The sequence below is a fragment of the Cervus canadensis genome, chromosome 20 (genome assembly GCF_019320065.1).
Source record: "Cervus canadensis isolate Bull #8, Minnesota chromosome 20, ASM1932006v1, whole genome shotgun sequence".
NCBI classification, from domain to species: domain Eukaryota; kingdom Metazoa; phylum Chordata; class Mammalia; order Artiodactyla; family Cervidae; genus Cervus; species Cervus canadensis.
The window spans coordinates 23,052,809-23,068,093 of NC_057405.1; the positions used below are offsets into that span (position 1 = coordinate 23,052,809).

The 15,285-nt window shown below is 43.9% G+C and overlaps 1 protein-coding gene across 1 annotated transcript; it reads left to right on the top strand.

Moving 5' to 3' along the window:
• The first annotated feature begins 13,898 nt into the window (after positions 1-13,898).
• LOC122422609 (oocyte-expressed protein homolog) lies at positions 13,899-15,074 on the top strand. The gene is made up of 3 exons (XM_043439064.1): positions 13,899-14,141; positions 14,281-14,460; positions 14,808-15,074. The coding sequence occupies exons 1-3, from the start codon at positions 13,979-13,981 to the stop codon at positions 14,885-14,887; spliced, it is 423 nt and encodes a 140-aa protein (XP_043294999.1). The 5' UTR covers positions 13,899-13,978; the 3' UTR covers positions 14,888-15,074.
• The last annotated feature ends 211 nt before the right edge of the window (positions 15,075-15,285 follow it).

Below are 15,285 nucleotides of genomic sequence, written 5' to 3' on the forward strand. Positions count from 1 at the left end.
TGACTGAACAACAAGAAGTAAGGAGAATAGGCAGCTCATGCTTAAAAGGCCTGAACTCCCTGATGACTTTCAGGGCAGAGTTTTTAAAGGCAGTATTTGGAGTGAGAGCTGAGGCTTATGGAATTTCTCACTGGTTGGTGGTGATGTAACAAGGTGTTTTGGGAATCTTAGTCATAACCTTTTGTTTCCAACCAGTCTAGGATCTACACGTGTTCAGCATATTGTCACCATCCTTCACCTGGGTGGGGGTATTTGGTTTCTGCATAACCCTCAAAGATATGTTTAAGACTGTTACCTATATCTCTTGAGGAGGAACTAGAACTGTTTTATGGCTGACAAATTTTTCAGGCTATCTTACTTAATTGCTGATTCTGGTCTGTCTTAACCAAAGTCCTGGTTCCTCCTTGAGGAACAAAACAATAAGCCTTTGAGTTCTTGTGGAGGAACTCAAGCCCCACCCAGATGGAGGATGGTAACTTACCGATGAACAGACCATTCCTAGAGGACAACCCTGATACCTTACCACCAACCAATCAGAAGAAAGTTATACACCCTGCAGTCCTCACTCCAAATTTTGTCTTTAAAATCTTTCCCCCAAACTGCAGGGAAAGTTTGGGTAATTTGAGCCCAAGCCACCCATTCTCCATGCTTGACCCTTGCAATAAATGTTTCTTTGTTCCAAAGAGATATTTTGGTTGTTTGGCTTCAGTGTGCTAGGGCGCAAAAACTTGTGTTGAGCAACCTAGGTATGTCTTTGTATTCAAATAGGCTTCTTGTAGACAACATACTGTTGGGTCTTGTTTCTTGATCCATTCCGACAATCTCTGACTTAACTGACCACTAACATTAAAGTGATTACTGAAATAGTTGATTAATATCTGCCATATTCATTACTGTTTTCTATTGCTGAGCTTGGTTACAGCTCAGGAGTTTTATTTGGTAAACAAAGGATAGTACACCCCCAAAGCATGAAGTGGGCCAGCCCTGAAGGAGAGGCCTCAACCTGTCTTGGCTCCCTCTTTTTATACTTTTTGTTTGCTGCCCTGCAAGCCTGCCATACGCAAATTAGGGCATCATCATCAATCAGGATGATAGCGTGGAAGCGGGCGTGTTTGTTTCACCTAAGGTTCCCACTCCTGTCTGGGGAGTTTTCCTTAATTTCCTTTTTGCAGGCTTTTCTTCTTTCTCCATTTTGGACTCCTTTTTCTATTCTAACTACCTAACATTGCTGTTGTCCTTTATTCTTGTTTTTGAACTTTCATTCTTTTCAACATTTTGTGGTTTTAATTGTGCAAATTAATTTTATTTTCTCTCCTATCTTAGTTGAACAATTATTTTGCTTATTTTTAATTGAGTTTTTTTATTATTGCAGTCCATGGGGTTGCAAAGAGTCAGTGACTTGGAGACTGACTGAACAAAAACAACTTTATTGAGTTTTAACCATTCATTGTCTAGTTTGTATACAAATCCATTATTAGAAATGTGCTCTGCAAATAGTTTCTCCAAGTCTGTGGCTTGTTTTTTTTTTTTTTCTTTAAACAGTGTCTTTCACGATTAAGTTCTGTTTTTGTTTTGTTTTTTTGTTTGTTTGTTTTCCTGCACTGTGAGGCTTGTGTGATCTTAGTTCCTGACCAGGGATCGAACCTGCGTCTGGCAGTGAAAGTGCTGAGTCCTAACCACTGAACTGTGAGGAAATTCCCAGAAATTTTGATTAATTTTTATTTGATGTTCTGAAGGATTTTCTTCACTTTGTTCTGCCATATAAAGGTGACATCTACAAACATTTAGAGAAGAAAATGTACTAGTGATCTAAAATCTCTTCCAGAAAACAGAAGCAGGGAGCATAGTTCCTAATGGAGACCAAAATTAGCCTTACACCAATATGAACACTAAAGTTGAATATGGGTTTTAGGTGGTAATGATGTGCAGACGTGGGTTCATTATAGTAACAAATGCACCCATATGGTGAAGGATGCTGACTGGGAGGGAGGTCCCGAGGGAGGGGTGGAGGGTTAATGAGATGTATATGGGAAGCCTCTGCACTTTCTGCTCCATTTTGCTGTGCACTTAAAATTACTCTTTTAGGCCTTTTTAAAATTATTATTTAAGTAGAGCTTTATGTCTGTCCAGCTTCCCTTTTTTTGTTTTGTTTTGAATTATCTAATTCCTTCCCCTTGGGTGTTTGATTAGGAAAATTAGCATTCTGATACTGTTTTTTCACTTGGTGAGAGATGGTGAAGAAAGAGACATCTAAGATACTAATTCCAGATAATAAAAATCTTTGTACTTTTCTTATACTTGCATTTTAAATTATTCATCAAATACAGCAAAATGCATCGCCACCCTATCTGTGACACTAAGCCTTTTGTTATAACCAACTGGGACTTAGAAGGGCCTTCACTTAAGCAAGTAAAAAATCAGTATGATTATGGGGATTTAAGGTGAGGCCTATCACCTACTTACCCCCTCTCGACATGGATAGAAAAGGAACAAAAGGGTGGGTTCAAGCATGATTCTGACCTGAAAGGTCCTGGAGGCTGCACTTTCTATAGACAGAAATGTGTCCACTGGCTCACACATTGACCTGGGGTAGGACAGGTGACACTGACTTCCAGTTCTGGAGTGGGGCAGGGACTTGTCCTGCTCCAAAGGCAGGTGAACTAGCACGGGTCCACCAAAGTCATACCTGGGCCCTTCTCCGCTGCAAAATGCTCTCGCCTCGCAGGTCTGAGGCTGAGAAGCTGCGTGGTGGCCCAGCTCCCAGGGTGGGCCTGGAGGTCACCTCTGTATCAGCCCCAGGAACCAGCGGGGTGAGGAGCCTCTTTCCTACAAGGGGACTCAAATACTTCCTAGTCAGAGATGAGTAATTCTACTCAAATTTTGGCACACACCAAGGTGAGAATTCAGCAGGAACTGTGATTTTGGAAAACAGACCCTGTAGGGCTTAATTTGTCACCTGGACCAGGGAGAATGGCACTGTCTCATAGAGAGTCCTGACCACCAAATAGGTTCTTCTCATTCAGTTGTTAGACTCCTGTGAGGTGGGTGTGCATGTCTTCATTTCACAGATAAAGAAACTGAAGTTGGGGGGTGCTGTACTTGAGGCCCCAGGGGAGGGGGAGGTGAGGCCCAAGCCAGGCTTTCCTGCAGCGCCATTTTTCTGGCTCAGTCAGTAAAGGGTCTGCCTGCATTTCGGGAAACCTGGGTTCAATCCCTGGGTCAGGAAGATCCCCTGGAGAAGGAAATGGCAACCCACTCCAGTATTCTTGCCTGGAGACTTCCATGGACAGAGGAGCCTAGCAGGCTACAGTCCATGGGATCACAAAGAGTTGGACTTGACTGAGTAACTTATACTTCTATTTTGCCTCTCAAGACCCATGGGAGCATGATTCCAGCCTCAAACTGAAATTGCTGTACCAAGAAAAAACTGTTGTCCCCCTCAGTACAGTTAAGTGTAGTTTTAAGGTCATATATAGAATTAGTGGGTTCATTACATATGATCTCAAAAAATAAAAAATATAACCAAGAGATAAATTTAGCCCTTCCAAATTTTTTACCAGGCAAACTTTTGGAAATTCTGGAAACTGGAAACCATATATTAAATTTTACAGTCTGACTTTCCCCCTTAAATTTTATAAAATAGCATTTTCCCATGTGGTTAGGCATATGATTCTTCACTATATACTTTTCTGCTTCTAATTTGTCTTTTGACTTCATATTTCAGAAGCAGGGCATAGATGAATTCTTCCCCCAATTTAAAGAACTTTTAATTCTATATAATTTAGTAAAAACCACCACTGTTCTTTTATGGTGACAGCATTTGGAGCCATGATCTAGAAGTTCCCCTTTACCCTCAAATTATATAAACTTTGATCTATATACTCATACAGTACTGATTTAAAAAAAAAATTATATTGCCGTGTAATTGATTTACAATGTTGTTTAGTTTCAGGTGTACAACAAAGTGATTCAGTTATATATGTATATATATTCTTTTCCAGTTCTTTCTCCTATATTACAGAGTATAGAGTTCCCTGTGCTATAAGTAGGTCCTTGTTGATTATATATTTTATATAGACCAGTGTCTATATGTTAATCTCAACCTCTTAATTTATCCCTCCCCCTCCCCCCAGCTTTCCCCTTTGGAAACCATAAGTTTGTTTTCTAAATCTGTGAGTCTGTTTCTCTTTTTATAAAGTATATACATATTTATACATACTTTCTCTGGGCATATATTAATATCTGGAGAAAACCATTCTTCAAAAATATACATGCACTCCTATGTTCATTGCAGCGCTATTCACAATAGCAAAGACACAGAAGCAACCTAAATATTTGTTCATCAAACTATGAACGGATAAAGAAGATGTGGAACATATATGCACAGTAGAATATTACTCAGCCATAAAAAGAATGGAATGATGACATTTGCAGCAACATGGATGGACCTAGAGATTATCATACTAAGTCAGACAAAGACAAATACCATATGATGTCATTTATATGTGGAATCTAAAAAAATTATACAAATGAACTTATTTACAAAACAGACTCCAGCACTGCTCTTTATTTTTTTGTCTTTATTTTATTTTTGGCTGTACCATATGGCATGTGGTACCTTCTCCAACCAAGGATTGAACCCACACCCCCTGTAGCATAAGCACGGAGTCTTAGCTGCTGGACCACCAGGGAAGTCCCAGAACTGATTTGTAAAAGATGGAAAATGCTTACGTTCTTTCTGGAAAAAAAAAATCGTTTGTGTACATCAGATAGTCATTCATGTTTATTTTCAAAATGTCCCTGCGATGGTTTAAAATAAGTTTAATTATGTGCCATATACACACATACATATGCATTGCTGTACTTCTGGGCTTCCTATTCTATTCCACAAAGGCAAGGAGACTTACATGAACTTGTATTTTCAAAGAATGACTGGCTGCTATATGTACAATATGCTTTAAGGGGGAAAAGATTTTGGAAAGTTGTAACTTAAGCAGCTGTAAGTCCACAAGAAAGTGATTACAAAGGATGGTGATGACGTGGACTAGTTTCTTCGCAATGGAGGTCATGAGAAGCAGTCCTATTTGAAATTTATTTTGAAAGTAGAGCTTACAGGACTTATTTAGAGTTTTGAAATTTGACAGAAAAAGAAGTGTCAACCTGGTAAATGGGGGTGGCCTTTACTGAACAGGAGAAAACTAGGGGAGGGCAGGTGCTGGGTGCAGGTGAAATGAGAGATGCCTGTTACAGTGCAGGTGCCAGATAGAGAGAGCTGGACACGGTAAATGTTTTACCTCCCTATGATTCTCTGTAGCTTGACACAAATAAAGTTGCAAAAGAAAAAAAAAAAAGCAATATCTAAAGGGAGTAAAATGTGTTTGTGCTCTTTGAACTAGTAATTCCACATCTGGGATTCTTCCAGTTTTAATGGAAATATTCATAACATGCAAAGATGTATTTTGTGTATAGATAATAGTAATAGCTGGAATTTATTGATCATTTGCTATTTGCTTGGCACAATTAAGGGCTTTAAATGCATGAATTCATTTAATCGTCACAACCCTAAGATGGAAGGACTTGTCACCAGCACCCCCATTTATTGATGACAGCTAAAAAACGGAGAGGTTAGACATCTTGCCCAAGGTTGCACCCAGCTAGCGAGTGTAGCTCGAGTCAGGGATTGTACCATGAGGGTAAGAGGAAGTGGAGCAGCCTCCAGGATTCAGAGCAACTAGTCATTGTTGTCTGCAGAATGTCGCAGGCAGTCTAAGTGTGCAAGCACATCATCGTACATAGTGGAAATCACCTGTTGAACTAGGAAAATACTGTGATCTGGAAATTGTGCTGAGTTCTTTGCATGCAATGTTTATTTAATCTCCTAAATGTTCCTACATGTATCACTATTTTTACTGTCCACATTTTACAGAGGAGGAAGTCGAGGAACAGAGAAGTTACATACACCTCTCCAAGGCCAGTAAGCGTCAAGGGTAGAGCTGAAATCCACATTTTTCTATTTCTCCCATAAACATTTCATGCTAGGAATTGTAGTAGGCATACCTAGAGATAGAAGACTTGGTCTCAGTTCTCAATGACCTACAGCCTATCTGAACAAACAAAAGCAGATCCAATTGTCCTTTTGATCCCTTAGTCCCCAGAGGCTCCTGTGGACTGAGTTGGAAAGCCCGGGGGCGGGCCCAGGGCGGAGCAGTCCCCAGGGAACACTTGGGTACCACGTATAGTACCGGGCTCATCCACTCGCAAGAGGCACACCCTTGTGAATCCGGGGCCCTAGCCCCAGGTCTGGCCTAATACTAGGTTACCGGGGTGGGCCGCCACTGAGCGTGGCCCAAGCCCTGCGCCAAAAAGCCCAGGGGCCCCCCAGGGGCTTCGCGGGTTCCCAAGGGCTGTGGCATCCAGTGTCCACCAGGACACTGTGGGGGCCTCGTCCCAAGAGGAGGAGTATTTATCTATATTCATGTGTCAGGCACACATCGACCTGCGCATCCTTCTCGACTGGTTCCAAGGAGATCACTTATAAACCAGGTGGTCTTTGACCTGCCCATGGAGCAGATGGAAGAGATCCTAGGTGAGTTCTAGATGGGGCGGGGGGGTGGGGGGGTGGGGGGGGGCGGCGGGGCACGCTCCACCCGACCTGCTCCCGCAAGCTTCTCCACCTTCCGCGCTCCGGGCTGCGGCTGCGGGTACAGTCGTTTCCCCGCACCCAGAGCAGTCTGGCCTGCCCCACCCCCGCCTCTCTCACAACCCAGGCACCAAATCCCGCACTTCAAGCAACTGACCGAGATCCCGCTGCAAATGCAAACTCTGGACCCCATGGGCCTGGCCGGGATCTCGATTTTCCTGCCGCCCTAGAGACAAGCTCAGTCCACTGTCCTTTGCAGGAGGAGGCAACTGCTCGTCGCCGGAATGTGGGAAAGGGCTGCTCGCTCAGGGCGTGAGTTCGAGGACTAGGATGGGTAGGGTGGAGACAAACGGGCTGTGGCCTGGAACGGCAGCCCTGTTCGCCTTTCCACGAGGTCTTGGGAGCTTTCCAGAGTTCACGATTACTCCCTCACCCCATCCTGAGCACTCTGCCAAGGGGAAACACCTCTACAAGGCCCCTGAAGACCTAGCTCGAAGTGAGATGGAAGGGGGGGGGGGGAGTCAGTGTGTCCCTCTGCCCCGTTCCCACCCTCCTGTGTGTGCTCACTCAGAGGCCTCTGTCTCCTTGCGACTCCATGGACTGTATGTAGCCCGCCAGTCTCTTCTGTCCATGGAATTTTCCAGGCAAGAACACTGGAGTGGGTTATGCCATTTCCTCCTCTACGGGATCTTCCAGGGATTGAACCCGCATCTCTTACGTCTCGGCATCGGCAGGCGAATTCTTCACTACTGTGGCTACCTGGGCAACCCCTTATAAAAGATTGCAGACATTTAAGGGAACGACTTGTCTTGTTCCCACCTGAGCCTGGTGTCCCTGTTGCTCCCACCCTCCCTCCTCTGAAGAGCTGCAGAGGGTTAAACCGGTCTGCCGGCGTGAAGGAGGTAGAGAAGGCCCGTTGGCCATGTCTGATCCAGACTCTTCTGGTTCATGTCCAGTTTTCCGGCCCTCGGGCTATGCAGACAGAACCCCGTGCCTGTGAGGCAGCTCGGTTTAAAGAGTGTCCCGGACTACTTCGGGCAAGGCTGGGCTCTCGGGAGCCGAGGCGGGTCGCCAGGGCCCGCCAAGTCATAGTTCCCAAATGGCGTTTCCATCTACAGGTCAGCTGGAGAAATTCCTGATCGTGATGTGGGAGCGGCCCAGGTTCCGCGGAAGCAGTCACGAGCCTCCAGCGGGTCTCAACGTGGACTTTCCCTGCAATGGTCGCGTGCCCCAAGCAGGCCTCAGGGGCCCGGGTTGCCCACTGGCCACTGTTGGGGGTGAGGTTAAACAGCCTCATTCCAGGGCGGGGAGTGGCACTCCGCTCCCAATCTCAGTTCTTGGGACCTGTGTGTAAAATGAGGAACCCGTTTTAAAAGCTGGGTCATGATGACTCCAGGCCAAGTTTACCTCCTCTCTCCTGCCCTTGACCCCAACCTCTAGGGAAACCACTTTCTCTCCAGCCCGTCAGAACAGAAGCGCCCTTTTACTCTCAGATCAGTGGGGAGTCCTCAGGGAATCGATTTGCATTACGAAACAATGAAACCCAAAGCAAAGCGGGACCCGCGAGCACCTGTTTCCAACTTACTGGGGGCCCATACGGCGGGATTCGGGGCTTGTAGCCTGCAGCCAGGCTCGCCCCGCAAAGGGCCGGAGGTTTGGCGGGTGCCTCGGCAACACGATTCAGTTTCCTCCGTCTGGAGGGCTTTCCTGGCCTCCGGTCTGAGCTGCCCACACAGGATAGAAGAGCAGCCAAATTAGAATCAGAAGCAGGTGATATGAAGTTTAAAATAGGCATGCGACCTCCACAGCCCTAAAAAAGGCCGGGAGGCCCCACTTCCTCCCGCCTGCGGAACTCTGTCCACACGCGGGGTGTACTGACGCTAAATGGTTCCCCCGCAGAGTCTCGGTTCTCGGAGGCGCAGACGTCAGCTTCAGGGGCTTTCCGGGAAGGAGAGGAGCTGTCCCTGAATTCACCTACCTCCAGCAAATGAGAGAATGGTCAAAAGCAGGGACCAGGAGTTTGAATATACAGACAATGGCCAGGCCAAACATAAAAACAGAATTCTGATTCACAGTCTGCAGCACTCAGTCCAGGAAGGCAAACAATGTCTATGACAATCAACACAAGAGGCCAGAACTTGATTAATAACTGACAGCTTCGCTCATTTTCTCTTGAGATCAACTGAGACCCAGCTGGGAAAGTCAAATATGCACCCCTACTCAATCACATACAATGCTCTGCTTCCAGTTAGCCCACCTACAGTTCCCCCAGGCCAACAACTCTTCCTTCAGGCACACCTTTTTTCCATTTCATATAAGCTTTTCCCTCTCCTCTGCCCACTTTTGAGACTCTGCCAAACACAAATGATGGCAGCTAACTCCCTTGCTATAGCAACCTCTTAATAAAAAGACTTCACTAGTTCCCATTTGGGTGATCTTTATTTCCCCACAAGATAATCCGTGAGTTGATATTTTTTGAAGTTGTGGGACTAGTATTACTGATCATTCATTTATGCTATCCTTTCTACCTTTGTATATGTTTGAAATTTCGCACAATAAAAAATTTAAAATATTTCAAAAATGTCAGGGTCATTAAACAATAACAACAGCAGAGACTCATTCTATATTAGCTAAAAGTACATTATTGGGAAAAAACTGGGGAAATTGAACTTGGATCATATATTAGACAAGAGTTTAGACTAAAGTTAAATTTTCTGAGTGAACAATTTTACATGGTTACATAGGAGAATGTCCTTGCTTTTAAGAGGTAACAATGAAGTACTTGAGATAAAGTCATGATGCCTGCCACTTACAGACAATTCATGAAAAAGTACGTGCTGGTAGAGAGAGAAAAGAAACTAAACAAAACATTAACAACTGGTGAAACTCAATGAAAGGTATAGAATGTAAATTTAATGTTCTTAGAATTTTTCCATTGGTTTAAAGTTTATCAAAACAAAAAAGTTGGTGGAAAAAGAGCACAATAAAATACATGTATTAGGTTGGTACAAAAGTAATTGTGGTTTCAGACCATGCATTTTAAACCATAAAATGCAAACATCTTTATCAATGTGCAAACATCTTTATTAATCAAAATAGAAAGCATTAAATCAACACATTTCTGCCAATGAGAAATGTTTGTTCATTCCTGTAGCATAAAAATCTGAGCTTCAGGATTTGAAGAGCTCTTGGAAAGGATTTTCTGCCACCTGCTGGTTGTGGAAGTGTTTTCTCTGCAAAAAGTTGTCAAGATGCTTGAAGAAGGTGATAGTGGGTTGGTGAGAGGTCAGGTGAACATGGTGGATGAGGCAAAACTTCGTAGCCCAATTCATTCAACTTTTGAAGTGTTGGTTGTGTGATGTGTGGTCAGGCATTGTCATGGAGAAGAATTGGGACCATTCTGTTGACTAATGCTGGCTGTAGGCATTGCAGTTTCTGGTGCATCTCATCGATCTGCTGAGCATACTTCTCAGATGTAATGGTTTTGCTGGGATTCAGAAAGCTATAGTGGATCAGACTGGCAGCAGACCACCCAACAGTGACCATGATTTTTTTTTTTTTGGTGAAAGTTTGGCTTTGGGAAGTGTTTTGGAGCTTTTGCTCAATTTGACCACTGAAGTGGACACCGCTGGTTGTCATATAAAATCCACTTTTCATCATATGTCACAATCCAATCAAGAAATGGTTCATTGTTGTTGTGTAGAATAAGAGAAGATGACACTTCAAAATGACAATTTTTTGTCAGCTCATGAGGCACCCACTTATCGAGCTTTTTCACCTTTCCAATTTGCTTCAAATACCAAATGAGGGTAGAATGGCTAACGTTCAGTTCTTCTGCAACTCCTCGTGTAGCTGTAAGGGGATCAGCTTTGATCATTGCTCTCAATTGGTCATTGTCAACTTCTGATGGCCAGCCACTGTGCTCCTTATCTTCAAGTCTCTCCTCTCCTTTGCAAAATTTCTTGAATCACCACTGCACTATATGTTTGTTAGTAGTTCCTGGGCCAAATGTGTTGTTGATGTTGTGAGTTGTCTCCAGTGTTTTACAGCCCATTTGAATTAAAATAAAAACACATCGCTTGAATTTGCTTTTTTGTCTAACATCATTTCAATAGTGTAAAATAAATATAAAATAAACAGCAAGTAATGTCATTAGCAAAAAATGATAAAGTGAGAAATGTGCATTAATTGATAGATAACATAATATTTAAGAATGTGTTCCAATATCAAATGGCAAAGTTCAACAATGCAAAATCACAATTATTTTTGCAGCAATCTAATATTACCAAAAAAGTAAAAGCAAAAATTCTCACATTCTTACCCACATGTATTCTTAATGGAAAAGTTAAAGTGAAAGTTGCTCACTCTTGTCCAACTCTTTGCAACCCCATAGAATATACAGTCAATGGAATTCTCCAGGCCAGAATACTGGAGTGGGTAGCTGTTCCCTTCGCCAAGGGAACTTCCCAACCCAGGGATCGAACCCAGGTCTCCCCAAAATTACTAACAGTTAACTATATAGGGAAGGAGAGGACAGGATAGATACAAAGGGATTGCAAACTAAATTTTTCAGAATGTACACTAACCATAATATTTTTAAAATGTACTTTGTAAGTTATTGTTATATTCTAAATAGCTTGTCAGTAATGATTTTCATTTCTTACTTTGCTTGAATATTACTAGTATGGTATAATATCTCCTTATTCATTTATCCATCCATCCATCCAGGGGAACCAGTATGTAGTTACTATTTGCAGATGCTCCTAAGGATTAGAAGACTGTCCTCAACTGTTCAGAACACAGCCTTTACTGCATTCTTTTTCTACATGATTACTTCTAGTCTGAGTGATTTAATATCACCTTACTAGTTTCTTCTCCTCACTTTGACTACTTTTTTCTAACTATCTGTGAAGTACATTTTGATATTATTATTTGGTACAAAAAAACTGTGCTTTGTTACATTTTTCATTGTATAGAGATTACATCTTGAGAACTGAAGATTACATGAAGTGAAGAACAGATATTCTCAGTAAGAAATTACAAAACCAGACACTCCCTGATGGTCTAGTGGCTAGGATTTGGTGCTCTCACCACCCCAGCCAGGCTTTGATTCCCCATCAGGGAAGCCTGTCTTCAAGATTTCCTGTTGGCTCAGATGGTAAAGAATGCAGGAGACCTGGGTTCAATCCCTGGGTTGGGAAGATCCCCTGGAGGAGAAAATGGCAACCCACTCCATTATTCCTGCCTGGAGAATTCCATGGACGGGTTATAATCCATGGGGTTGCAAAGAGCTGGACACAACTGAGCATCTAAATTTCACTCACATACTTTACTGACTGAACCCAAATACTCTCAGACTGGTCATTCTAGGACTAAGCAAGAGAAAGTGAAAGCAAGTGCAGAAAGTTCAAATAACTTGTATTCGGTCACACCACTAGAAAATACTGGAGCCAGTATTCAAGTCATACTCTCTCTCCCACCAATCAGAATCAAATCAGCAAGCTTTAGAGGTATACAACGATGGAACTGATTCACCTAGGCAGATTCAGCTAAATCCTAAAAACCTTGCAATTCTGTTTTGAAGCTGACACAGATCAGCTACTAAAACTCAAAGCTTGTCAAGTGTAGGAAACAATGGGCATTCTGTTTAAGACTGCAAATGACTAAAACTAAATCAAAATAAAACTAAATCAAAAATAAACTTTGTCTTTCAGATGGGAATGCCAAAGGAATTTTTCATGAACTTGCCTTTCTCAAGTATGTCTTGACCTAATAATTAACTACCACAAACCAGCCTTGTGGCTAACTCATGCTACATGTAGGGGTCTGAAATTTTTCAGGGATAGAATTTGAAGAGGCCTCAAGTTGGATGCATTCTAAAGAGAATGGCTCAAAGAAAAAGATTAATAATTTATAAAAAGATGAAATTATATCTCTATATTATACCCATCTTAAAAAATTAACCCCAGGTGGTTCAGGAATTTAAAAGTTATAGCAGAAACTTGAGCATTCTTAGTGGAAAGTATAGAGAATGTCTTTAGACCTCATGGCAGAGCAGGACTTAAGAAAGACAGAATGAACTTACCTTAAAGACTGATAAATCTGACTATATTAAAATTAAGAATTGTATTCCTCAAAAACACCTTAAAAAAGGTGAAAAGACAATTTAAACTAGAAGACATTCACAGCATACATGATTGAAAAGTAGTAAGACTGAGGGAGAATATATGAAAGGGAGAACTTACCCATATTACTTTATATCCTCAAGGCTTTTTTTTTTTTTTTTACAATATGCATGTATTATTATGTTCATTTAGAAAATTAAACTGAAATAAAAGTATCCAATAAAGCTAGATTCAATATCTCCTCTTGGATTACTGTTAAGGCCTAGATGATGTGGATGAGGGAATTCAGTACATTAATACCATCCCCCTTACGTAAATGATCAACAAATTCCATTAAAAAGATGTAAAAAACAAACACATCCTAACTAATTGTAAGCGTACAGTCGTTTGTACAGCAGATGCTGTCTATACAACCATTACCAAACAATACTTGTAGAAATGCACTATGGAAAGAACAGGAGCACCCGCGGGCTACTCACACAACCTTCAGGACAATAATTTCCTGTGGGGAGAGAGGAAGGGTCTTTAGTGGCATCTGTTTTAAACAAGAGAGAAGGCAAATGCGGGAAAAATTAACATCTTGTTAAATGGGGCGAGGGGAGGGGGTGCATGAGCGTTAAACAACTTTTTAAACTGTGAGAAATCTTCACAATTGAAAATTTTAACTAAAATTAAGAACACTGAGAAGAAATGTTCATCAGTACTCGCTGTTTGAGGATTTTGGAAGTAAACAACTTTTGTCCCCACCTGCTACATCTTTTGGAACGACCATGTCTGATGACTGCATTTTAGACACGACGCACTTGTAGGAATGATTCTAAAGCGGCAACAAACCAGAGTCGGAATATGAGAGAGAAGATGAGGATTCTAGGAGCCCGCCTGCAGCCTGACCCGACCGGGCCTGGTCGGGATCCCACTTCATGCAACCACACGATCCAGAACTACGGACGCCTCGGGGTCGGCCATTACTCGCCTGGAGGCCCCAACTAGAGCCTCCAGGGCTTCACGCTGAGACGGTGCTAGGGGACCTCGCGGCACATACACCGAAGCTCCAGGCGCCCGAATACCCGTGCGTGTCTGCGCCCCTGGGCCGCGATGTGGCTGGGCGCATGCGCACCGGAGGGGGCGGGGCCTGCCGGGAGCAGTAAAGGGCCCAGGCTTCGCGCGAGTCCCGAGTCCCGCGAGAGCTGCTCTTCTCGCGTGTGGTTGGAGCATGGTCGACGATGCTGGCGACTCCGAGGCCCGCGGGGACAGGCTGCAGGGGCTCCCGCTTTCCTCGCCGCGGGTTCGCATCCGGCCATGGTGGTTTCCTGCGCAGGACTTGAGGAATCCGCTGGTGTTCTTCCTGGAGGCGTGGCTGGCCGACTCGATCTTTGGTGTGCGACCCTGGGCCTAGCGGGCCTCTCAGAGCGGTCGAGGGCCCCCAGCCGCGCCGGGTCCCAAGCCGTCACGTCCCTTCGTGGCCAGTGTCTCCCGCTCCTCACCCACACTTTTCGGCTTTCCTTTCGTTTTCAGGCCCAGACCGAGCCTTGGTTCCAGAAATGGAGTGGATGAGCCAGGCCCTGCTGATGGTGGACGCTGTTGACGCTGGGAACGTGGTCGAAGTCACAGTTTTCGCGCGGCCGGCAGTCCAGCGTCAGGTGAAGAGCGTGCTTCTGAGCCAGGCGTCAGTGCTCCGGGAGCAGCGCGCCCGAGGTGAGGGGCTTGGCAAACGCGCCTGGGAGGAAGGCAGGGGGAACCACCTGGCCTTCCATGACTTCCTTCCAGCCTCTCCTCTTCCCAAAACTCCTTGCAGTGTCCCAACTCCATTTTGGTGGTGATCCCTGGGCCTCCCTTGAGAGAGGAGTCCAAGCAGGACCCTGAGAAAGGAAAGCTGAGACATGCATTCAGACACCTACTGCCGGTGCTGGCCTCAGCTCCCTCAGCCCACTGATTCCAGATCCTAGCTAGGTTCAGAGCTTCCACCCAGAGAAATGATACTGCCAGCACACCCCTTCCCCCTTGGAGGAGGAGTTTGAAACCCAGCATTTTTCCTTATCCAGCTGAGAAGATGGAACAACTTGAGGAATTCCTGAAGGCCCATGCACCAGGTCCACAGGTGCCCCAGCATCCTGTTACATGAGTGTTGTCCGGAGCGTGAGCACAGTCCTGCTTCTGCTGCTAATGTTCAAGAGAAGCAGATATCCTTAAATCTCTGCCCTTTCCCCCCTGTGTCTTGATGAAGTATAGTGGTTTGATTATTTTGCTGCAAACCTGAGTTTGTAGTGCCATTCTAGTTAATAAATGAATTTCATGTTTGTCCGAAGGCATAAAGATCTTTGCTCACTCAAAATTAAGCAAATTTATAAAAGTCTGTTCATTCTTGTCTTGATGTGAGAGGTGGGTAAAAGGCTGTTAGGTGATGGGTTTCTTTTTTTTTTTTTTCTTGGTTGTTACCATTTTGAAGCTATTAACCCTTTTATGATTTTTATGGTCAGACTCAGGCTCTTACATGCAGAGGCCAGAAATGCAGGGTCAGTC